The 25,528-nt window shown below is 47.5% G+C and overlaps 1 protein-coding gene across 1 annotated transcript; it reads left to right on the forward strand.

Moving 5' to 3' along the window:
- The first annotated feature begins 4,805 nt into the window (after positions 1–4,805).
- LOC126646258 (von Willebrand factor A domain-containing protein 5A-like) lies at positions 4,806–25,528 on the forward strand. Its single transcript, XM_050327467.1, has 18 exons — positions 4,806–5,008; positions 7,427–7,495; positions 15,362–15,609; positions 15,731–15,953; positions 16,285–16,427; positions 16,548–16,662; positions 16,807–16,934; positions 17,077–17,165; positions 18,441–18,585; positions 18,978–19,060; positions 19,372–19,486; positions 19,679–19,843; positions 20,102–20,205; positions 20,460–20,641; positions 20,802–21,008; positions 22,526–22,749; positions 23,055–23,178; positions 23,362–25,528. Exons 2-18 carry the CDS (start codon positions 7,453–7,455, stop codon positions 23,499–23,501), a joined length of 2,478 nt encoding a protein of 825 aa, XP_050183424.1. The 5' UTR covers positions 4,806–5,008; positions 7,427–7,452; the 3' UTR covers positions 23,502–25,528.

Below are 25,528 nucleotides of genomic sequence, written 5' to 3' on the forward strand. Positions count from 1 at the left end.
GCTGAGACAACCCACCTCATTGCTGGTCTCTAGACACTCAAGGGGCCAAATTGCATTTGACTTCAGATATGCTGCTCCCAGCACTGAGCTCTTGCTTCTCCAGCAGACCTGGGCAGCTTCCCCCACTCTGCCTTGCAGGACTGGTGTGATTCTCAGATCAGACCACTCCAAGGGCTGTGCTGGCAGTGTGACAGCTGTGGCCAGCACAGGCAGTTCAAGATGCCTTTTTCCAGTTTCTGCCTTTGTTCAAGTTCTATCGCAGTGTCTCTGAGGAAGAGGGTGACCAACATTTGTGTGCTGCTAGCAGATGAGACCCATGACTCGACCTTCAGAAACTGGTGGAACACCCCATGTTGTCTTCAATAGTTCTGATGCTTATGGGTAGCCAAAGGAGTCCCAGGTATAGATGTTACATGCTGCATCTGAGCATCCAGGGAACATATTCTTGCCTCTTGGATCATCCTTTCCTCGGCACAGGGGATGAGTAAGTGGCACACTTGGTCAAAAAGGGCCACAAACACTGAGCTGCTGACCTCTGAATCCAGCTTCACCTTCCCAAAACTTGTGTCCAGCTGGATGCATAGTTGAAGATTCTCACAGGCTCATGACTTTGTGCCAGTGAATGGTTTTCAGGTGCTGAACCTCCAGTATCTCTCTTCTGAGCATCTCTGAAGGATGTCAGCCCCCTTGAATCTGGACCTCTTTTGAAGTGCAAGCTCAGAAAGGAGAGGAACTGAGGTGTGCAGAGACTGTGGCTCTGGGTACAAATCCATGGAACCATTCAGGGCACTGTGTTTCCACTGGTTTCTTAAGGCTGCAGATTTGAGCATGGAGGGCCCTGCCAGGGAGCAGCAAAGACCAACTGCTGCTCCAGGGAAGGGGAGTTGGGAGCCAAATGCACCAGCAGGGTGGGCAGGAGCAGTGACTTCACAAACACAGAACCAGGATGCTGGGAGGTAATTCAGGGTCAGGACCGGTTCCAGAGAGAGGGGCCAGGATCAGGCACAGTCAGTGCTCAGCTGGCAAGTTGGGTAACAGTGGGGACAGGCCCTTTTTTCTTGCTTTCTTCTCAACAGCTCATGTTGGCAAAGGAGCTGACCATCAAAACTGCTTGACTGAGTCAGCTGAACTCCAGGTGGGGCACATGCTCCAGACCTTGAGTGTCTACACCCTGAAGACAGACATACAGTACAAGTTCTGTATTCTTAAGCTACTTTTGTTGAAACTTGTACCATCCACCCAGACCTATTCTGCTATCAATAAGCTTCCAGATGTGCTTCTCTCCCTCAGTTGGCAACAAAAGTTATCTGATGTAGGCTTATTTTCTTTAAGAAGTCCCATTAGCAAATTTTCAGAAACTTTAGGACTTTAGGATAGTTTCCAGTCAAATGGACAGAGGAGGCAACTTGAGGAGAACTGATTCCTGCTTTCCTGTACCTTCCAGACAAAATCACTTTGGTAGAAGTGATTTTCGCACAGTTGGGAGCAAGCCTTCCAGCTTTTCTACAGCCTAAAGAAATCCTATAATGGAGCAAATCCCACTGGGATTTACTGATTTGAAAGAGCCTACTCCTCACTGTAGTGCATTACTGCATTGTATCTTTGGCTGGGCCCTCTGCACTGCTCCCTCAGACTCCCCATCCTTGTTCAAGGACTCCAGCTTGCAGACATACAGGTTTTACAACGACAGCATTTCTATTAGGGAAGACAACTTCTCTCACATGTCATCAGTGTGAAGTTGTGGTCATCCATGCCCAGAGAATTGTTCTTGCAAGGCAGGGTTAACTTCTGCTGTAGATCAGAAGAACATATGAAGTCTTGTGGATCTTGTTCAGCTTGTAAATAAGGGTTGTAAGCTTTTTTCAGGGCATCTCAAGTCTGAAACATGATTTGCTGATAATCACAGGCCAAAGCAAAGCCTCAGACTCTTTCTGAAGATAGCAAGTGGGCTTTGAAACTTAAAGTTGAGTCTCTGTGGAGTTCCAGAGCTAGATTAGACTACAGCCAAGGCTTTTTGTCCTCCTTGCAGGGCCCTCTGACAGTTTGTCACAGACCCAAATGGTCTTTTGATATAAAATCAATCACAAGAACTACAACATCCCAGGAGTACTTCAACAGTAAAGGATATTTATTTCTTCAGCAAAGTCTGAGAAACTTGTTGTACTTTCAAAATTTGCTCTGTTTTTTAAATGTGTAAAAACAGTTCCAAATATTTTCTTTCTAAAACGTTCTTGTTATAATGTTATTCTGTCCATGACCATTGTTACTCCTTCTGCTTTCAGTACACAATTGTTCATGAACACAAATGTTCATGACATAAGGGTATATATGGACTTCCAGTAAGAGAGTTTAAACAAGATTGATGTGGGTTTGAAGGCTCTGGCCTGATCCAGTCTGTTTTAAGATGTAAAATTCAGTTGTCAAAGTGTAAAATACATGTACATGCAAGTTAAAACATACACATTGAAAGAACACAGTTTAGGAAAAATAAATCATTTTAATGTGACAAATATAAGTGGTTTCTGACCTGCCCCACAGTCACTGCTGCTGACTGCTCCTTTCCTGCTCACATGGCACATGTTGACTGCAGGAGAGAGAAGAAAGTGCTGGAAATAGGGAGGGATTTTCTGGCCTGCAATTTGGGTGGAAAGGGATGCTGTGGGGGGAGGCAGAGCAAAGCCAGTGTGGCTCAGGACTGGGTGGAAAGCCTTGAGAGCATGATGTGTCAGATTGTGGTGTCTCTTGGTCCCTTCTGGCCAAATCACCATCCTCTTGACACCCACCTTTAAAATATTTATATGCATTTATGAGATCCCCTCTCAGTCTTCTCTTCTCTAGACTGAGCAGGCTTGGCTCCCACAGTCTTTCCTCATCAGAAAGATGCTCCAGACCCTTAATCATCTTTGTGGTCTCCCCTGGACCCTCTCCAGTAGCTTGTTGTCTTTCTTGTACTGAGGAGACTGGACACAGCACTCCAGATGTGGCCCCAGCAGGGCTGAGTAGAGGGGCAGGATCACCTCCCTGAACTTCTGGCCGCACTGTTCCTGGTGCACCCCAGGATCCCATTGGCCCTCCTGGTTCCCAGGGCATATGGCTGGCTCATGGTCCCCTTGTCATCTACCAAGACTCCCATGTCCTTCTCCACAGAGCTGCTCTCTAGTAGGTTCTTGGGGTTATCCCTCCCCAGGTGCAGGACTCCACTCTTGCCCTTGTTGCACCTCTTTAGGTTTCCTCCCACCCAACCCTCCAGCCTTTCAAGGTCACACTGAATACACAACAGCCCTCTGACAAGACTGGGAACAAGCTACCTAGTGGACTTTGGGGCACCAGGTAACCAGCTGGGTAACCAACTAAGTAACCAACCAGGTAGCCAGCTAGGTAACCAAGCCACCTTCAGGTGCCATCACACTCTTTTACTCTCCAGCTCTCAGTATAAATGGCCTGTCCTCTGGGGAACACAGAGATCTCCATATCCCTGTTATAAGTAAAATGAAACTGAGTTGAAATATAGTAATAAAATTTATTGAAGGTTTATATAAAATGTAAATAAGTAAAACAGCATGCTGGGCAGCCGGGGAGACCCCTGCTCCACTCACGGCACGCAAGCACAGTAAGCAAAAGCAGTAATTTTTATTCCCTTATCAGTTCCCCTCCCATTGTCACTTGTTGTTCTTCTATTGGATCTGAGTTTGCAGGTCTGGTTCTGGTTGGCTTCTCTGTGGGCTCGCCTCAGTTGCCAGGTGCTTTCCTGTCCATAGTTCCAATGAGTCCTTAGACCTCGAGTCCCAGTGTGCAGCTCAGTGCCCAGGCATCTCCAGATGTCCATCTTGCATACTCTGTATCATTCTCGCTCCTGACTCTTTGATCCTTGTCCTTCCCTCCGTTACTTTATGCTTGCTATGAGACAATAAGCTTTTTATAAAAGTAAGATACAAAAATATTTACTTTAGAAGGCACAATAGTTTGTCTTTCTAGCTTAAGAAATGCAAGCTACATGCTTATCAGCTTATAATGCTGATAGATTAATGAACCATTCTACAACTTACAGTCTCCTAACCGTAACAGAACAGTGATTATAATAACATATATATAACATGCACTACAATTTAATGAGTAAATTACTATTATTACTAATTTGATGAGTAAATTTAACTATTACTACTTATTACATACCCCAAGAAAATGGGACCGTGCCTTTGGAGGTCACCCATAGCAATACCCCTGCAGGTCTGGAGCTTTGGCATTCCCTTTTCTGCAGGTGTATGGCTCTAAACAAGCTTGGCAATATCTAGGATAAAGACCTAAGGCACCCAGCTCTTCTTCCAAGACTTCCTAACTGGTCTAAAACTGTCTTCCTACCTATATCCTCTGGGAGCCAGTGAAGCCCACTGGAAAAGGGTAAGTCAGGGGAGGATGTCAGGAAGGCAGCCTGAAGCAACTGTGGGGGCAGGAACTGAATGGTTCCCTTCCCAGCAGCCACTTGCACTTCTGGTGGGGAAATGCTTCTCACAGTAAAAATGGGAGCCTCTCTCCCCCCAAACCCCAACGCTTCCAAGCCCTCCTGTGGGGCAGGTGGTGCTGGGCAGCACCCCCACCCTCTGTAGCCTGTCCAGCACTGCTGCAATTCACTTCCCAAGACATGCCAGTCTCACAAGAGGCAACATCCTCAGCTTGGAGCCCCCAGAGCTGACCAGAGACCTGGAACACCCTGACACCCAGTGCCTCCCACCCATCCCAGCATGCAGGGCTTGCAGCACTTCTGCTTCCCAAGTGTATGTCCCAGAGTGCGTGTTTGGCAGCATTCCCCTTCCTGGAACTGCCTAGGCACTGCGGCAGTGACCGCAGCTCCCATCCATCCCTGTTGCTCACTGCAAAGACCAGCCCCCCTCCTGCTCGTCCTCCCCCTGTGCCTGGGGACACCTTCCCTGCTGCAGCTCGCAGTCCTCAAGCCTGGGGCCATTCCTGTGTCTGTCTGCCTGTCCTGCCTGTTGCAGTCTGCTGTTTCATGGTGAGTGCATCTTGTGCATCCATCCTTCCCTGCCCCCACGTGGAAGTGCTGCAGTCCTGCTCTGCGTGCACATGTGCATTTGTCTGTCTGTTTGTGCTTTGCACCCTGGCAAAGGCTTGGTGGCTTTGTGTGTGTGTGACTGCTACCCTGTCCTGCCAGGCTCCTTAGTTCAAACAGTACCTACACATCTGGGATCTCTGAGGTCACAGACAGCAGGTTTAGGTCCAAATTCACAATGAGGCACATGCACAGTTCATGATATTTGCAATATATTGTAAATAGACTTTATATTTGTAAAATACAGGAAATGGAAGTGCAAGCACAGGAACTTTGTTATTGGGATTCTTGAAGGCAGGTATCAGTAAGTCAGGATTTTTACCATGAACAAATAGTCATATCTTCAGTCTTTTATCAGTTTAGTGACTGTTTCATCTAATAGGAATTATCTTATGGGCACTGAAGAGCATGAGGCTGCACACCACACAGGTTTCGATTTCGGGATTTGTCCACTGATCATTTTCAGTGTTCCCCTTTTATTCATATTTTCTTATAAGTAGCACCTAGTGTTTGTCTTTTAGTTAACCGAAATTCCCAGGATTGTCCTAAACCAGTGCCTTGATCCCACACACTCACCTTGCATCATGTGGTGGCTGTGTTCAGCCATGAGAGAAAAACACATGCTATCATGCAGACTGTTAAAGTGGTTTTCCACTTTGAGAAACATTCTCTCTGTCGAAGCACTTAGCCAGGGTCAGTCCTCCCTTTTGATTCCAATTAACTAAATGCAGGTGCAGAGTCACTCAGCTTGTGCCAACACTATCTCCCCAGGACTTCCTCTGATGAAGAGGTACTCCAGAATCGGGAGGATTATCCAAATACAGTTTAAAGAAAATGACAGCATGGCTATGGAATAACAGACATCATCATATTCTGGTTTAATTCTAGAACAGTGAAGGTTTCTTTTGCTTCCCTTGTGACATTTAAATAAGCTGGGTTTTCCTTGTCTTTTCTTTGCTCTAACCTGTGTTCCTTGAGTCATGTTAATACTTCAGCTGGGCTGAGAATTCTTCTGGGACATTCTCACTTTCCCAATTCACTGGGAAGACCACCTGGGCCCCTTCTCTTTATCCTTTCTCTAGAAAAATACTTCTCACTGGGACCCACTGAGTGCACCAAATGCATTACTCCAGGAGATAAGTGCTGGCTCACAGTGACCCCCAAGAAGAAAGACATTTAGGTTCTGCAAAGTTTCATTTGAAAGCTAACACTAGAAAGAAAGAGAGAATAGCATCAACAATCTTACACCCCCTCGGATGCTGAGACTCCCAGGCTGTGCAGCACTGAAAAGTCTGTGATCAGCAGCATATTCCCTGTGCGTGCTCTGTCTCTGTTACAAGAGCTGACTGGGGTTATCCTGGAGCCAGGGGATTGGTGCAGTCCAGCACAGGCCTGAAGGCCAAGCCAGATGTGCAGCACAGCACAGGCCTGTCCTGGGCCTCCTCAGATCAACTCCTACAGAGGCCACCAACTCTGGGGTACAATGGTCCCCCAGTCAGGATCACTACAGCAGAGAATACACATCCCTCCTCTTCCTCATTCTATCCCCCCTCACATTCCCCTCATTCCTCATTCATTCCTTTGCCCCATTCTCACTCTCCCCTTCCAAACTCTCTGTCAATCCTCCTGACAAGGGTTCAGAACTTGATCTGAATGTATCGAATTACCTACTTTTATACATAATAATATTGAACTAAATCCTGCTGTTCTGCAATTTTGGGGTGAGAGGTAGTCCTTGAATGGATATCTAGTACTATTTTAGATGTCCTGTCCATTCCAAGACACTTGATGCCAATACCTACAGCACAGAACCCCCAGGAGGCAGCTGGAAGGAATTCCCTCACCTTTGCTAGGAGCACTCACCCATGCTAAGCCTTCTGGCTGCAAATGACCCTCCTGTCTAATGTTTTGACAGCAGAGTCAGGGCTCTGCCCAGTGTTTGTAAGAGTTCACTGGCTGTACACACAACTGGTGGGTTTAGGTGCCTAACTGAGAGATCAGTCACAAGTCAGGCACTTTTTATAATCCTCTCCCTCACAGTCCACATAATTCCAGTTGCTCCTCAGTGCTGCCATCATCCTCTTGCCCCTCATTTTTCTGGATGTGCATGCATACATCTCAGATACAAAATAATTCATCCATTCTTTTCCCCATTCCCCCAGTGTAAGGATGCAAGGAGTCATCTTGACCCGTGTGAGTGTGAGCTACAGATCATGGAGGAAGGGAAGATTGAAGTGCCCAGGTTACTTTTGTTGTTGCTGGTTTTTTTGGTTGGTTTTTGGTTGGTTGGTTTTGTGTGTGTGTTTTGTTTGCTTTTTTCCCCAGAAGGCCCTCATAGCTCACTTCTGCTTTTTCTCACAGACATTCTCTTCAACCAAAAAGTCAAGATGAGGAAAAGTGGCATCCTGAGCAAACAGTATATGTGTAGGGGTAAGTTGGGGACAGAAGGGTGGCACCTGTGAGTAGTGGGGAAGATCTTGGCTGTGGAGTAAAGCGGGAAGAATGGATTTTTTGGCTGGTTGAGTGGCAGTCACATGTCACCATGTTCTGGGAACCCAGGGACATGGCCTGGAGTCAGCTTTACATTCTGTCACTGGCATAGCAAACATTCTGTAAGTGTGATTCATCTCACTCATAGTGCTGAAGGCTTTAGAGGGAAATGATTACAAAGTAGGAGGAGGATGTAGGAGAGATGTCTACTACTGTGGGAAGCTGGTAACCCTCCTCAGTGCTGTGATACTGCATCACCTCTACTGTGGAGCTAAATGGGCCCCTGTGGTTGTGTGATACCTTAGTACATCGCTTCACTGGTGAGTTGAACCATCCTTTCCAGGTGAACTCTACCACCTTAGGTACATCATCTCCTTCCACGACATTACAGCAATCCCTATTGTTATAGGTTACCAGCGATGCCTGAAATGAATAAAAGAGGCCAATTTACAATAACAAGCAAATTTATTAGCAAACGGTAGATAAAACAATTCAGCGTACTGGGGGGGGGGGGGGGGGGGAGGGTCGTTTAGGGTCGTGTAGAACAGAAGAAAGTTCTCTCACAGCTCGCCGCCGCTCCCGCGCTCTCAAACACCCCTTTGGAACCCTCCGGGTTCCCGTCCAGACATGCTCAGTGCTTAGGTTCTTAGCCATACATAGGCCGGGGCATGTGCTTTCTGCACATGCTCAGTTGCAAAGTTTTCCCCATACATGTTCCTGGGCTGTGTTACCGGTGCACGTGGTTTCGGGCTTGGTTTGTGGGCCGCGCTCTCTGCGATGAAGGTTTTTAGTCTTCCTCGCTGTCCGCAAGACAACCCCGGGAATGGAGCATGCGCATTTAATCGGTATTTTTCCTCCCCTTCCAGGCTTATCGTACTCATAAGTCACTTTGACTCCTTGTTTAGGTAAATTCCTCTGTGTCTCCAGCTTGTCGGCTTGAGTTGTGTTACCAGGGTGCAGTTAATTACAGTGCCAGACTACCCCCCCCGTCATTATCAGCCTCGGAAACAAACGGCAGCTTATTAGATGTGAAAAATTGAGGAACTGATTTTATTCCAAGCAAATTAAAATGAACAGGGGGTACTAACAAAAGAACTATTTCTGTATATTTACTAACTTATAGGCGTACCGTGGAGACTGTAAGGTGAAGGGTCCTATCTGGACCTCTCACCAGGGAATCTTTTGCGGCCGGGAACAGGGAACAAATTATGAATAAAAATGTATTCCTCTGTGCCATGTGGATACACAGAGAGACCCTCCATGCCTTGCAATGTGAGGATGATGCAAGACCCCCCTGTACGAGCCCAGGGGAGGTATGTTGCAACCAGCCAAAAGATAACACCCACTTCCAAAGCAGAGAAATTACCTTTTAAGGCAACAAGCGGACAGTAAAATGAATATTCAACAACTGATATCAAAGGGTACAAAAAGCGCGGTTTTCAAACAGCGGGGTGCTCTTTGCATGATTCAGAGGTGCACCCAGTGCTGGAAATGGGTACCCAGCACTGCAATAAAAATCTCTTGCTATATTTCTTTGTCCTGCAGGTATTTTTTGCCGTCTTCAAAATTCCAGAGAAAAAGTAACTTATAACAATTTGGGGGCTTGTCCGGGATCCTCGTCCTGTGGCTCTGGGTAAGAAGACCCATGTACCAGGAAGGTGCACCCCGCCGAATTTTGGTGGTTCTGGGACGGGGGCCTTCTGTTCAGAGCGACTGCGACAAAAGGACCCTGAGACAGACGGCTGCAGAACAAAGAAAGCAGGAAAAAATTGGACACATGAAAATTGGTAAGGGCTATTTTAATTCAAGAGGGCTAAAACTAAGGGGTATGTGTATGTATGCGTGTGAATGAGACGTGCAACTGAGCACGGGGCGAGAGTGGAGTTCTTCTAACTGCGTTTCCAAGCTTCCGCGAGGAACTTGGCCAGTGAAGGAACGAAGCGCTTGTTGAGACGTAAGAATGAAATACTCTCTGGGGTAGAAACGGGGAAAAACATGAAACACAAAAAAAAAGCATAATCAAAACCCAGTGAAAATAGCATGATAAGAGAGGCCGGGGCGTCCGCGGGAAGGGCCGGTAAGAACCCTTAAGCGACGCGGAGCTAGTGTGGGGATCCGTGCGGCGTCTGGGGCGAGGTCGGCCCGTGACTGAGGCCAGGCGGCGCGGTGAAATCGGCCTGAGTGGGGGCTAGACACGAGTAAAACAAACAACAGCGCGGGGCCACCCCGGGGCCGAGGCTAGCCGAGAGAAGGCGGCGGGGTCGGCCCGGGAAGGCCGGTGGAAACCCGCGGCGAGCAGCGGGGCCGCCCAGCAAAGCGGTCCGGACAGCGCTGGGCACAAGCGTGTGTGTGTGTGTACGGTGTGCCGGTGCGGACGGTACTGGGCACAGGCGGTGTGTGTGTGTGCGCCCGGGGCACCGACCCGGGTGGGACTGAACAACGGCTGGCGGAGCCGCTCCGAGCGGGTGCCGCAAGCGGCGGCGCCGGACAGAAGCTAGCGCAGGGTGTCTGGGCCACGCGAGAGAGACGGCAGCGAACACCCCAGGCTGGGAGGAGCCAGGCGGCGGCCGCGGAGAAAAGGTCAGCAGCAGTCGGGGCTGGGGGGTCCGCGCGGCGTTGTGGGGAGCGGCCAGCGGCGGGAACCCCGCCGAGACGGCCGGTGTGAGCGCGCGCGGCGAGTCCAGCGCGGCGCTGAGCGGCCCGGACAGAGTGGCAAAGAGTTCCCAACCATCTGAGGGACTTGTAAAAAACAAACAAAACAAACAGAGGGAGTCCCAGTCACGAGACACGGGAGCCCAGGAAACCTCAGCCACCTAACACAAAAGTTTTAAGTTCTTTCTCCCGACCAGCAACGGCGAGGGAAAAAAAAAAGTCCCCCGAGCTAGAGGTGGCACGGGAGGGGGGGCATAGCCCTGCCGAAGTGGCGGGGGGGAAGGGTCCCTTGCCTGAGCAGGAAGCAGGGCGGGGGTCCCCTGTGCAGGAGCGATAAAGCGTTAAGATAATGTAAACAACTGAGGAGCTCTCAGAAGCTTCGAAGATTTTTCAAGAACAATCAACACTTTTAAACAGTATATTTGTTGTATGTGGTGTGTGTGTAAATGTGTAAACCTCATGACGATAACTTAAAAGTGAAATGTGTTGTTTAAGTAGTAAGAAATGTGAACTAATTTACTAACAAATTATTTGTTGAAATAATTGAAGTGTTAGAACCTCTCATTGTGTGCAAGAGGGGGTGGGAACAAATGTGTAAACATTTTTGTGACGAGTTCTGAAAAATGAAAATTTGCAGAGACAATAGAAGAGTTTTTGAAGGGATCTATGACAGTATAGTTTTTGTTGGTTGAGCATGTGAGAAAAAGTGAAGAACAGAGTGATGCGGAAAGGGGAAGCATTATTAAAACAGGAGGTCTGTGTGCCAGTCATGACATAAAGCAGAACTAACTTGAGAGAATTGAGGGGGAGAAAACAAGAAATAATAAATTATTGAGATAGTGTTGTAAAAGACAACACCCTGAACACTGGATACTATCAGAGTCTTTGGGAGTGAAGGACGTCTAGATAAGAGATAAGTTGTTAAAGGAGAAGAGCCAAAGCAGAGAAAAATGAGGAGGATTGTTATATGGAAGATGAAAAAGAAAATTGGAGTGTTGGAGAAACTTTGTTCGGGATTTTAGGTTTGACAAAAAATTTGGAATGTGAGAGTCATTGGTCATACATGAAGAGTTGAGTGTGAATCGAGTTTACCCTACTAGCTAGAGTGTACTGTGGAATTTCACCTACAATGATAATCTAATGAGACTACAATTTACCCATGGGGGAAGGACTCAGGAGTGACCTCATCACTCTATGCAGCTACCTGGGAAGAAATTGTGGCCAAGTGGGGGAGTCGGTCTCTTCTCCCAGGCAATCAGCAGTGAAACCAAAGGACATGGGCTTGAACTCTACCAAAGGAAGTTTGAATTAAATGTTAAAAAGATCTTTGCAGGCAGTAATCAAGCATTGGAATGGTCTGCGCAGGGAGGTGATAAATTCACCATCCCTGGAGGTGTTTAACGTGAAACTGGAAGTGGCACTAAGTGCCATAATCTAGTAGTCACGGTGAAGTTAGATTGAGAATTCGACTTGATAATCTTATAAAATCTTTTCCAACCTAATTAATTCTATAATTCTATAATTCTGTGATTCTATTAACTTTAAAGTCCAACAGCGCGTGCGTGGGGAGAAGCGATGCCAGCCGAGAATCCAGAGGTGCATACAAATGCTTTGGGTACCGACCAAGGGCCCGGCCGGTACACTAAAGCGACAGAGCAGCACCAGACGAAAATACACAACTCCCGCACCCTAACTGACCAGTGGTTAGCGTCACGAAAGTGGCAAGTAACGGTAAGCGGTCGCAAAAGTCCGCAAGAGCGGTCTGCGGCCAAGAGGGACGTGGAGATATGTCTCCAGTCCCTAGCCAAAGGGGCGATAACGGGGAAATGTCCCCGGTCCCGACGGAAGCGGGGGGGACGGTAACGGAGAGACATCTCCGGTCCCTATCCCAAGGGGGCGGTAACGGGGAGATGTCCCCGGTCCCGATGGAAGCGGGGGGGGCAATAACAGAGAGACATCTCCGGTCCCTATCCCAAGGGGGCGGTAACGGGGAGATGTCCCCGGTCCCGATGGAAGCGGGGGGGGGCAATAACAGAGAGACATCTCTGGTCCCTATCCCAAGGGGCGGTAACGGGAGATGTCCCCGGTCCTGATGGAAGCGGGGGCAATAACAGAGAGACATCTCTGGTCCCTATCCCAAGGGCGGTAACGGGGAGATGTCCCCGGTCCTGATGGAAGCGGGGGGGGGCAATAACAGAGAGACATCTCTGGTCCCTATCCCAAGGGGGCGGTAACGGGGAGATGTCCCCGGTCCTGATGGAAGCGGGGGGGGGCAATAACAGAGAGACATCTCTGGTCCCTATCCCAAGGGGGCGGTAACGGGGAGATGTCCCCGGTCCCGATGGAAGCGGGGGGGCAATAATGGAGAGACATCTCCAGTCCCTATCCCAAGGGGGCGGTAACGGGGAGATGTCCCCGGTCCCGATGGAAGCGGGGGGACAGTAACGGAGAGACATCTCTGGTCCCTATCCCAAGGGGGCGGTAACGGGGAGATGTCCCCGGTCCCGATGGAAGCGGGGGGCAGTAACGGAGAGAAGTCTCTGGTCCCCAGCAAAGAAAAAGTAGTTATAAAAATAATACCATGTTTTAACCATTGAAAAAAAAAAAAAAAAAAAAAAAAGAGTGGTCCTTCCATTTCTGGTAACTCCACAATACCTAAACCTCTTGAAAACATGAAGGACTGAGGGGGCGTGAATAACTAAGTGCAAGAATCAACCAAGGCCTAAATAACCAAAGCACAAGAACAAGAATAGTGCCAAGGGGCAGTACCAGAAAACAATAATAAAGACCAGTACTGAAAAGCAGTGACAACACAAAGAACAAAACATGACAACAAAAATTAGAACATTAAATGTGTACATGAGAAAGAGTCATATGACCCTGAAATGAATATGAATACAACCTACAGAATGAAAACTGTGAAATTTATTTCCAATCTCTGTAGCAAACAATGAAAAAAAAAAAATAATTAAAAGAGAAAACACAAAATAAAGCATCAGAGGGCAAGACCGGATTAGCCTCTATACTTGCCACAAGAAGATATCTCTATCCTGCTGTCGGCGGCAACCCGATAGGCATGGAAAGTGGAAGTATATGCTATACCAGACCTCTGCTTGCCTTAACTGTGTTCCTACTAGTGGTCAGTACCAATGATCACTGCCAAAAGTGTTATCAAAACACATACTATTACACAAGTGTACTAACTACCTCTAATAGAAAGTAATAAACTCATAATAAAAACAAATTAAGTTTTTCTTGTTATACACTGTCTCTAAATTGTTGTTTTTCCCCTGTTTAATTCCATGTTTTATGAGATTAATTTCTAGGAATGCAATTGACTACCATATCTGTGAATCCAAAACCCATCACACCAAGAAGTACAAGAACCCAAAGGACCATAATCCTGCCTCCGGCTCCCGAACAGACTAAACACATAGAAGAAAGCACAGAAACTACTTCTCAGATGACAACAAACCCAAAAGATCACAAGAAAATTTAGCATAAAAAACTTGTACTACAGTCATTTAAAAAAAAAAAAAAAAAAAAAAAAAGAGGGAATTGTGAAAAATTGAGGAACTGATTTTATTCCAAGCAAATTAAAATGAACAGGGGGTACTAACAAAAGAACTATTTCTGTATATTTACTAACTTATAGGCGTACCGTGGAGACTGTAAGGTGAAGGGTCCTATCTGGACCTCTCACCAGGGAATCTTTTGCGGCCGGGAAAGGGGAACAAATTATGAATAAAAATGCATTCCTCTGTGCCATGTGGATACACAGAGAGACCCTCCATGCCTTGCAATGTGAGGATGATGCAAGACCCCCCTGTACGAGCCCAGGGGAGGTATGTTGCAACCAGCCAAAAGATAACACCCACTTCCAAAGCAGAGAAATTACCTTTTAAGGCAACAAGCGGACAGTAAAATGAATATTCAACAACTGATATCAAAGGGTACAAAAAGCGCGGTTTTCAAACAGCGGGGTGCTCTTTGCATGATTCAGAGGTGCACCCAGTGCTGGAAATGGGTACCCAGCACTGCAATAAAAATCTCTTGCTATATTTCTTTGTTCTGCAGGTATTTTTGCCGTCTTCAAAATTCCAGAGAAAAAGTAACTTATAACATTAGAGACATTTAACAGCTATGTGGGAAATACACATGGAAATCACACATCAATGCCCTGAAGTTTTACTAAGCTTAACAAAAAAATCCCTTCAAAATATATGCAGTTTATTACACCTATGACGGTCTTACAGCTTCCTTTGCCAAGTGTCACACTCTTCCTACTGCAGTGTTGCACCATTCTTGACAAAGACACTGCTCCCATGTATTTTACCAACAGGTCTGATGCCTCACTGATGCCAAGCCTTGCCCTAAAATGAGTGTTCTTCATCTCAAAGCAAGGGCAAAGGTATGGAGAAGGTTTCTCTCCATTGGCTGCTGTCGTAGCAAACAGAGAGATCACCAAGGCCGTCTTCCAACCCAATTCAGATCTACACATTGTTGGTCTCAGATAAATCATAGGCTACAGGTATGACAGATGAGAAAAGGAGGTCAGTGAAGAATCTCTGCTGTCAACAATGAAAACGAGATAAATCATGGAATTACAGCATGGGTCAGATTGGAAGGGACCTCTGGAGGTCATCCAGTCTAACCTCTCTGCTCAAGCAGGGTCCTGTAGAACACATTACACAGCAGTGAGTTCAGACAGCTTTTGAATATCTCCAGAGAAGGAGACCCAAAACCTCTCTGGGAACCTGTTCCAGTGCTCAGTCACCCAAACACAGCCGGCCTTGGCAGTGAACACTGAAGCAAATCTGCTTGGCACCTCCTGCCGTATGTGTGAAGCTCCAGTGTGGGACTGTCTCAGGCTGGGGACAGACAGACTTCTCTTAATGTCATGGTAGGCCTGAGCTAAGATGAAGTATGGCAGGTGGCAATCTGAGGGCACAGCTGCCATGTGCTTTGGACAGGGAGGGGCTTAGGGAAATTTTGGCAACCTAAGGGACCTTTCATTTCTGTTTGCCAGCTTCTGCAACTGGCATTTCTGTGGCAGGTTTGGACACTCAACTTTTTTCCACTACAAGCAGACACTTCAAATTTAAAGATTCTGCAGACAACTGAGGACTTTGAGAACTATTGTGTCTTCCTCAGGCTTATTCCAGAGGGGAATGTGGTTCTTTTCTTCCTATCCTGAAGTGGAGCTGGAGACCGTGACAGTTAATGTAACCATCCAGGACTTTGTGGCTGATGTGGTGTCTCAGCTGGTTTTCCGCAACGTGCAGCAAGTCCCCAAGGAGACCATGTTCATCTTTCCTGTGGATTCCAACACTGTTGTAGACACCTTCCACGCTACCATGGGGGACTCCTGCATTGAAGCAATGCTCTGGGAGAAGGAGGAGGTACTGGGGTTGCAATGGGAATGGGTGCTCTGTGGACTGTGTGGGAAGATCCTGTGGATTTAATTTCTTTCATTTGTTCTTGTGGAAACCTCAGTGATGCATTTTTCTCCCTTTGTGGCAGGCCCAGAAGCTGTGCAAAGCTACTCCAGGCATGGAGAATTTAAGATATCTGCAGGATCAGTGGGATCTCTGGGGTCGTGTGTTCGCTTGTTTCTTGGGAATGCTGCCTCCTAACGGGGAGGTGACCATCAGCCTGTGCTATGTCCAGGAGCTGCCACTGCAGCCTGATGGGGCTGCCCGGTTTTGCTGGCCACATGAACTGTTCCCATCGATAAAATACCCCAGTGAGTGATTCAGGGGGGAACACGTGGCTCCCCAGAATCCCTCAGGGAAGGGCAGGGGGGTTGTATCTGCAGGAGTGCCAGTGAGAGAATCTGAACATTCCCCCTTGCCCCTCATAGTCATGAACCCCACAAGTCTTCTCATATGTACCACAGCAAGAGACCCCCACAGACCCCTACACAAAAGACAGTGTGTGTCCACAGATTCACCACCACCACAACCAAACACTACAGTGAGGGACTTCTTAGGTGCCACATTTTCTCTCCAGAAGTGAGGGACAGAGCCCCACCATAGCTGAGTGCTTTAGTTCCTCACACCTCTGTCTCTCTGCAGGCCGGATCTCTTCCAAGGAGGAGACGTCCAAAAACCTGCACTTCAGCATCTCCCTGAAGTCAGCCCGTGGTGTGTCCCATGTAGTCATTAACAGCAGCTACACCCCTCTGCAGTACACAGCTTCTGATCAGACATCTGCACAGGTACATCCCTGCCCCCAAAGCAGGAGAGTAGAGAAGGATCTGCAGCCTGCTGGTGCTCCTTAGGCCTCCTTAATCCACTTATTTGGTTCTCTTTTCTCCACACACCCTACTTATCCTCAGGTATTCTTGAAATCATCACCCTGGATGCAGGATGATCTGAACTTAATGGTGTATTACAAAGGGCCTCACACTCTCAGTGCTGTGGTGGAGAGGGGAGATCCTAAAGCCCCACCTGGTGAGTGAAGAGGCTGGAAATTAGGGAGAGGATATCAGGGAGAGTAGAAGGATCTGGGGGCAATGGGTCAGAGCTGAGGGCAAAAGACACAGGGAAGGATGCTCCAGCGTCTAAATCCGTTTTGTTTCCCCACACACATACCAGGCTCTCTGCTGGGACAGCCTGTTGTGATGCTGACACTGATGCCAAACATTCCTGAGGTAGTGCCCAGTCCAGGCCATCTGGGGGAATTCCTCTTTCTCATGGACTGCAGCCTCTTCCAGGATGCACAGGTACCACTGAGAGGTCTTCAGGGGACATTTTCCTCACCAGTCATGCTCAGGTGGTGGGGATAGAGGCAAGATGCTTCACATGGGCAGATGTTCTGCTTAGCTTCCCCATCTGAGTTCTGCCCATCCCTCCATCTGTCCACAGAACACACTGTTATTCCTCCTCAAGAGTTTGCCTCTGGGCTGTTACTTCAATATCTACAGTTTTGGGGCCACTTTCAAAGCCTTCTATCCGTGAGTTCAGGGTGATGAGGGATTAGGGCCAAGGGGTAAGTATAGTATGACTTTTCTAAGTGGAACTGTGGGACAAGCTCTTACTGGAGGGCAGTTACAGGGCAGGATCTGTTGTGAGCAGTATGAGAGTAAGTCCCATTTTTGGGTTGCTGCTGCACCGCTGGTAATTGTTATGAATGAGTGGTTTGGGCTGCTTAAAGAATTGCCCCCAAAGATATTGGCATAAATCAGGTATTAATATGAATTTGTGAAAGTGAGAATTTAACAAGAGTTCGATGGCAAGGTTCACTCATTACATAGTTGAAGCATGCATAGGAAAATCAGATTAGAATAAATTTAGACTGATTTACACAGAGACCAAGGATGCAAAAGGGTCAGGGTGCAAAGGATAATAAATGATAAAGGTGCACATAGTTTTAGGAGCACTTAGTCATGGACTAATTTAACATTTAAAAAGTGATTCAATGCAATTTACGATAATTTTAATAGTGACTTAATTGTAGATTTATGGTAACAACGTTCATACTATCATCAAGTCACATGCACCCAGGCACAGAGATGTACATCTATGTCTGTGTGTGTTGAGGCACCTAACAAAAATACCTCTTCTATTTAGTGAAACACTCACTAAAAGCTAGGAACTGCCTGTTCATTGCCAGGCATGGGCTGCACCTCAAAGGGTGTGTGTTTGAGGGGGTATCAGGATATCAGCCCAGGCCTCGTTGTCAGCGATGGCCTTTCGAGTATCACAAACTTGAGGGTTCAGCAGTTCCTGCTCTGAGGGAGGTGCTGGCAGCCCAGGAGGGCTCAGAGGGCCCACTTAAGATTATAGGGTCAAATGATTATTGGCTTTGGCCATCAGTAGTTTCCATTCAGGCCACAACACGACTTGGTAACTACTGGATTTTTTATCTGGGAATGTTTTTTCCCAGAAGTCCAGTAACAATGGTACTGTTGCACTCGGGCTGTGATTCAGGTCAATAATTTTCTAAAGCTGTCAGGCAGCTGATGTTTCTATTATGGTCAGTGTTGTTCCCACCTGTATCATGCAGGAGCTTCTGATAGGATCAGGGATGTTTCCTCCCAACTAGTGCAGTAAAGGGGCACTTCACTGCTCAGCTGATTTGGTCAAGGCTTGTCAGGGGCTCCTGAGATCGTAGATCAGACCTGAGGAGGAGGTGGGGGAAGATGCATCACCACAGTAATGAGGTGAGTAATGAGGGTAGCCATGGGCCAGGTTCTCCCCCTCTCTGACGCTCCGGGTGCTTCCCACAGGCAGAGTGTGGAGTATACGCAGGAGAACATGGACAGTGCCGTGGGGCGCATCTCCTCCATCCGCCCTGATCTGGGGGGCTGTGACCTGTTGGGTCTCCTAAGATCTATTTACAGCACTCCTCTCCTTTATGGGCACCCCCGCCAGGTATGAGGGGCCAAAGGATTTTGGGGAGGGGAATGGTTGTAAACAAGTGTAGATTTGAGGGCTAAGGGTGAGATATTCTGCTGCTGTTTGTGAGGAGAGCTGGCATATGGGAGGCATCCTCATGGCAGAAAGTGACCCCATCTTTGGACTGAGCAGCTTGGAAGGGCTTCTATGCAAATTTCCTGCACATGGGGGAGGTGGATCTTCCTTGTAGGGTGTCTCTTTGTGCTGAGAGGTGTCCTGCTGTTAATGAAAGGAGACTCACAATCTCTCACAATGAGAGAGTAAGGGAGCAAACTGCATTTAGGCTGCCTGCATTTTAGGAGAGTGTCTTTCCTTCATGGTGGTTTCAAGACCTTGGGTATCTTTGTTTCCTTTCCTCTCTCCCCCAGCTTTTTATCTTCATCCAAAGGAAGGTCTCCAGTGAAGAGGAAGCTGTCATGGCTGAGGTCTGCCATTACCGGGACCACCACCGGTAACGCCTACATTCTCCACTGAGTGGCCTCCTCTCCCAGTCTTTCCCTGCTCTTCTCAGCAGGATCTCAGCAGCATTCCTCTTTATCCTCACTAAGCAATACCTCAGTGCTCTCTTCAGCCCCAAAACCCATTCTCATGGTCATCAGGCAACATCTCTTACCCCAGAGTGAATGGGGAGACACGATATCAGTTGCATTTTTACAATTAGAAGCATCGTTACCTCTTGAGACTTTGTCCTTTGGACGACTCTTGTTCTTTATGCCTCTCACCTGTGTCCCATGTCTAACGTCTCCTTCTTTTCCTGTGCAGGTGTTTCTGTTTTCCTGCTAACAGATGTGTCAACTTTCACCTTTCCCAGGCCATAGCCCTGGAGACAAAAGGTGAATGTGTGTGCATCCACTCTAGAGTGGACATGACATCCAAGGTAATGACCCAGGTACCTGGGCTTCCAGCATCCACCCTGCTCTATTTAATGCTTCCCACGGCTCACCTAAACATGCAATGCAATCCAAATACCACCATCCATACAAACTCCAAGACCCCTCCCACATTCCCATCATCCCAGAACTGGGAGGAACTCCAAGTGGTTTGTACTCTCTGCTTCCTATGTCGCCAGGCAGTGAAATGTCTGCAGCGGGCTCTGCAGCCTGTGGCCAGTGGGATCTCACTACACTGGGACCTTCCACCTGGCCTGGAGGTGTCACTGATCAGAAAAACTCCTGAGACCATCTTCCAGGGACATCAGAGCTCCATCTATGCCCAGATCCATGGGCAAGCACAGGTGAGAGGGATCCAGGAACCATATGCACCAGGGCATGGCTTTCTGCAAGGTAAGGGACCCACATCCTGTTCCACCTTCCCAGTACCGAGAGTTGTTTGCCTGGGAGAGACCATTATCAGGGCTCTGTGAGCCCTCACTGCCTCTGCTCCAAGCATGGGTAGCTACTTCCTTAGTAGAGCAGGAAGGGAATCTAAGTAGCCAGGCTGCCTGGGCCCAGAACATGAACTTTTCTGTCTGACTCTTCCCTTGTGTCACCAGGATGCAAAGGTGGATGAGGGAGCTGTGACTCTTCAGTACCATGTGGGCAACCAGTTCTTCAATTACACACTCAGGTTCTCACTGTCCCCATCATCAGATGACAGGTGAGAGGGTAACACACCTGCACATTAGGCAGAGTGACATTGGCAGGGTCTGCAGGAGGAACAGCAGCAGTCCTTCACTTGCACCCTGAGGTGGGAAGAGAATCTGTGTGTCTGGTGCTCCTGCCTTGTCCCCTCTGTGCTGACCTTGGGAGAGGAGCTGGGTGACCATTAATTCACTGCTCCTTACTCTTTAGTCCATGTGTCCCTTGCCCCTCCCTGAAGTGGAACCAAGGACTAACTCCCTGCCCCTGCAGGCTGCCAGTGCATCGCATGGCCCTGATGCAGCTGCTGTGGGAACGAGCCTGGGAGGGGACAAGCAGGGCAGAGAAGGACACCTGGCAGAGCGCAGTGAAGTCCAGCCTCACCCTGGGGGTTCCATCTCCCTTCACATCCAGTGTGGCTGTACGGATGAAACACAGGGATGCCTGGCACCGTGGTAAGGCTGGAAACAGTGGGGATGCTGGAAGAGGAAAGTGAGACTTGGTGGTCTGATGCCTTCTCACCATCTGCAGCCCCTGGTCCTGTGGGCCTGACCACGCTTTTGCCTGTCTCTAATACCCATGATTCTACCCCCACCTCCCCACCTCTCTTTCCAGATTCTTTGCCTCCAGACTCTTCCATGTTGCTCTCTCCCTCTTGCAACCTGGTTCCCTGCCAGCTGCTCTGGTTGCGTGGATTCAGGCCTGTGTTGTTCAGGTCCACCAAGTTTTGGATGGTTCAGAAATGCCAGTTATGCCTTGAGATGCTCAGTCACAAAGCCCCTGACACTGAGACACTCACTCAGCTTTCAACATATTGTAAAGGTAAGGAGAACATTCTTGGCTGAGCATTCTCAAAATGTGTTGGACTAGGGCTGAACTTTCAGAATCACTAGACTTTCTGATTATCACTGTGCTGGGGATGGATGGAGTGTCAGACCTACAAAAGTCCATGGGATTGGGTGCATCCAAAAGTGCCAAAGGAGTGGGCTGATGCCACTGCCACTCTGTCATCTTCAAAAGATCATGGCAAATGGGAGAGGTTCCTGATGGCTGGAAAATAGTCAGATGTCTCACCCGTCTTCAAGAAGGGGAAGAAGAATAGTCCAGGGACTTACAAGCTGGTCAGACTCCCCTTAATCAGAGGAAGGATCTGGAACAAATAATCCTCTTAGAAGGGCCATCCTGTATGGGTTTTCAAAAGAAAGTCATGCCTGACCAGCCTCACTGCTTTCTTGACTGAGGTAGCTGGAACTGTGAGCAAGAGAAGGGTCATGGATTCTCTATACCTTGACTTTAGCACAGTCTTTGACAGTCTCCTGATTGAGGCGTCAGTGAGATACTGGCTGGGATAAGGGATCAATAAGGTTGGTGGAAAACTGGCACAACTGCTGAGCTCAAGGAACAGTTATCAGCAGTTCAGAGTCCAGCTGGTACCTGAATCCGAAAAATTAGTTATGATAAACTGCCCAGAGATTTTGATCTTTTGAGCAGCAAAGGTATTTCTTAGCAGCACCGGAAGCAAGCCAGCTATTGCTGGAAAAACTTGCTTAAAGGCCTCACACAAAATCAACACTTTTATACAATTTTCCGACATGATTAAATGCATATTCAAATGATTACAACATCTATCTATGCATATTAACAACAGGCTGAGTATAGGTGGAGCTCAGGCGGGGCTTGGGGTGGTGCTTCTCTTGGCTCTCAATTTTGGGGTAGTTCCGTCCTTCCTCCCATGATTCTGGGGTCTTAGGTGGTCTTCCTCAGTTTGACCCTTCTTCTTTTCCATTGTTCTCGGCACGCTCACTGAAGCTTGGAGAAAGCCTTGGCTCCCGGCCTGTTTCTTCTATTCAAATGTCTACTTTATCCTACTGCATCTTAATTTATTACCTCTAGGCCTATTACATGTTCTTTTACCATTCTCTTGAGTTTTTGGCCAGTTAGTAGAGCAGAACAAGCACAGATCGTTTTGGATGTTGGTAGCTTGTCAGCAGGCTCAAATCTCTTAGTTAACTGAACTCCTTTGGGCCTGGCTTTCCTGTTTCATGCCCAAAGCCTAGTGCAGTTCCAGAGGCATCTCTCATGGTAGCAGTACTATTTAATATCTTCGTTAATGACCTGAACATTAATGCACTCCCAGCAAGTTTATGAACAACACCAAATTGGAAGCAGTAGGTGTGTGGTCAGTGCAATGAAGGCCTGACAGGAACTGTGTGACACTCAATAAAAAGAAGTCTGGAAAGGATGGAGTAGAAGTTAAGTATACTTGGAGAAGGCAGAATGTAAGGTTACTGGTCATTGCCCATCTCCATGTGAGTTGGGTGAACGTTTCTGTCTTACAGAGCAGAAGCCTTCTCCTGAAGAACAGGTGATGGATGAACTGCCAGCATTTAACATCAGTTGGGACTGGGCGATTTCACCACTGGCATCAAGACTGTGTGACTTCTCTGGGCTCAGGGCACTGGTGGCACTCCAGAAAGCAAATGGCTCCTGGGCTCTCAGCACAGCCCTGGCCTCTGTCTTGGGGCTCAGCAAAGCTGATACTGAGGGACAGAGGCCCAGTGAGGTAAGGAGATCAGGAGCAGGAGGGGGACACTCATGAGCTGAACTTTCCTGTTCCAACCAAGTTTCTAGTCTGAGCTGAACTGAGAGGAAGAGATTGAGGCAGTGGGGTTTATCCTCTCTGCTTGTGGAAGAAGTACATGGAGGGTGTGGGGTGAAATCAGCAGAGGTACCAGGGAGCTTTGTGATGTTGAGAATTTCAGAAGCTTAAAGAGTTTGTACGTGTGGAAGTCTTGTTTTTACTACATGATGGTCTAGATCTGATTTTTCTAATTTTTTTCTCCTTGAGTGTTCTGTTTTCCATCACAGGATGTGGAGCCAGCTGTCTGGGCCACAGTTTTGGCCTTAGTCTGGCTGCACAAGTATAAATGGAAGGTACCTTGGTCAGAGCTTCTGGAGGCCAAAGCATGCAGGTGGCTGCAGGACCAAGCTGGTAAGAAGATTTTGCTGTGAGGACTCACACTCTGGACCTTTCCCACTAAATCCGCAGCTGACACCCACTGATTCATATTCCTCTTTCCCAGTGCTCCTGTGCTGCAGTCTGTGAGACTGTTGATACACAATGAATTCCCTTACTGATTTGTAGTCCCTCTCTGCATTTTCTCTCCTTTTGCAGAAGTCCAACTGGATGAATGTCTGGAGGCAGCAAATTCCCTGCTGGGCTGCTTTGTGGAGCCCACTGTCTTCAGGATGTGCACTTACCTCACTGCTGGGGGTGGGAAAGAATCTGGGTGGGAACACACCCAGGAAAGCTGACCCAGACTAGTCAGAAGGACATATCACATGCCATTAACATCACACCCTTGTGGGATGGAGCAAGAGAGTGGCTGCGGGGGGTGCTTAGCTGCTGTCCACAGCCAACTCACCAAAGCTGGCTGGTTCACACATTTGTTCTCTACCACAATCACTGTGTTCTGAAAAATAATGCTAAACACAAATACTAAAATTTGCTTCATTTCCATATTCTGCATTTCTCTGAGATTTACTCAGTCATAGGTTCAAAATAACAGACTGCAGGGAGAAAAATCCTGTTAAGATAATACAGGAAAACACCTTCATGTATCTGTCTGTCTGTCTCCCTCCTCCCTTCCTGTGTGCCTTTCTGGCTTTTCATAGAAAGGTAAGAATAATGTTATTTGCTAGAGGAATTTTTTTTCTTTTTCTTTCTTCTTTTTTTTTTTATTCTCCCCTCCCCCCCAAAAAGGGTTTGTCAAATAAAGGGGTGGATTTCATTGGACCAGTGCAGTGCTTACCATAGGTGCCCAGTGCTATTTCAGCTGTCTTGAGGTATCTGAAACACCTGCCAGGTTGGAGGCAGGATAGAAAGGACTGGTTTTCTGAGGGGACAGCTGGGGAGTGAATGAATCCCAATGAACCCATTGTGGAATGGGATTTGGTTACCTATATATTGAAGTCCAGTGCCATTTATGATGTTCTAGGACTTTCAAGTGTATTAGTTTACTTGGCAAGGATTTGGTGGTGGGGAGGCTGCAGCAGTGACCTCTGTGGGATTCCCCTGTGTGGGATTGCCCCATTGCCAATCACAGGCGGTTCCAAACCAGACCCACTTGCAGAGGCAGCCAGCAAAGCTGGTGACCTCCCTGTAAAATCATGTAAGAAAAGGCAAATAATGCAGACAGAAGAGAGGGAAGAGTGAGAACAGCAATACAAACACCACAGTAAGAGAGGGAGGAGGAGGAGGCATTTCCCTACAGCCCCTGATGGAGCAGAGATTGATGCTGCAGCCCGTGGAGGACACTGCTGGACCAGATGGAGATTTGCTAAAGGAATTGCAACCCATGGAGAGGACCTGTGCTGGAGCAAAAGAAGTGTGAAGGTGACAAAGGTCCAGAAGGAAATTGCTGTGTATTGATCAGAGGCCCCAGTCAGCCATCTCCCTATACAGATGGCAGGGGTGGGGAACAAAGGAAATCAGTAGAGAAGTGAAGCTGAGCCTGGGAATAAGGGACACGGGGGAAGGGTGTCTCAGTTTTTGCTTTTGTTTCTCACCATCCTACTTTATTTTTAATTGTCAGTAAATGCTACCAGTCTTCCCCAATCTGAGTTTGCTTTGCCTGTGACAGTAATTGCTAAGCAAACATCATATCTTTTTCTTACCTCATAACCTTTTTCCTTTATTTTTATTTTTCTCCATGTCCTGTTGAAGAAAATAAGTGAGAGAGCAGCTATGTAGGTGCCTGGCAGCTAGCCAAGGTCAAACCCTAAAAAAATTCACCATATTTTAACAATGGTTACACTTTTATATCTAGACTTTTCATTTAGATATTTTGTGCAGTTCTATCTCACACTCCATGCACAAAGATGATAAATAGGCGTTTCTTCTCATGGGGTTGTTGGATCTGAAAGCAAAAAGAGTATTCAGTGTTTAGAATCTTACACCAAACTTTTGGGATTTCTGACAAATGACAATTAATCAGCTGCTCAAAATCAGGACACAGTGATTCCATTCTGTGAGGGTTTGGGGCTGAGGCCGGGAGGAAATGGAAAACAGTGATAATTTACTTTTATATAGAACAAGTGCAATTATACAGGTAGTTTACAGTACAAAGTACATAATGAGAACAAACATTTATTTGGCTTTAAAGTGATGATAATAAAGATGCACATCTTGCACTCTTACCATCATAGTATGTGATGGACCTGATGTAATAAAGCAAAAACTCCAGTGGAGACATATCTAAATGGACACCACCAAAACCCCTCTCTGTGTTTCTCCTCATATTTTCAAATCACGACCTGTTGGCAGTTTCTGGAAGTTCAAT

The sequence above is a fragment of the Myiozetetes cayanensis genome, unplaced genomic scaffold (assembly GCF_022539395.1).
Source record: "Myiozetetes cayanensis isolate MyiCay16 unplaced genomic scaffold, myiCay2020 scf34, whole genome shotgun sequence".
NCBI classification, from domain to species: domain Eukaryota; kingdom Metazoa; phylum Chordata; class Aves; order Passeriformes; family Tyrannidae; genus Myiozetetes; species Myiozetetes cayanensis.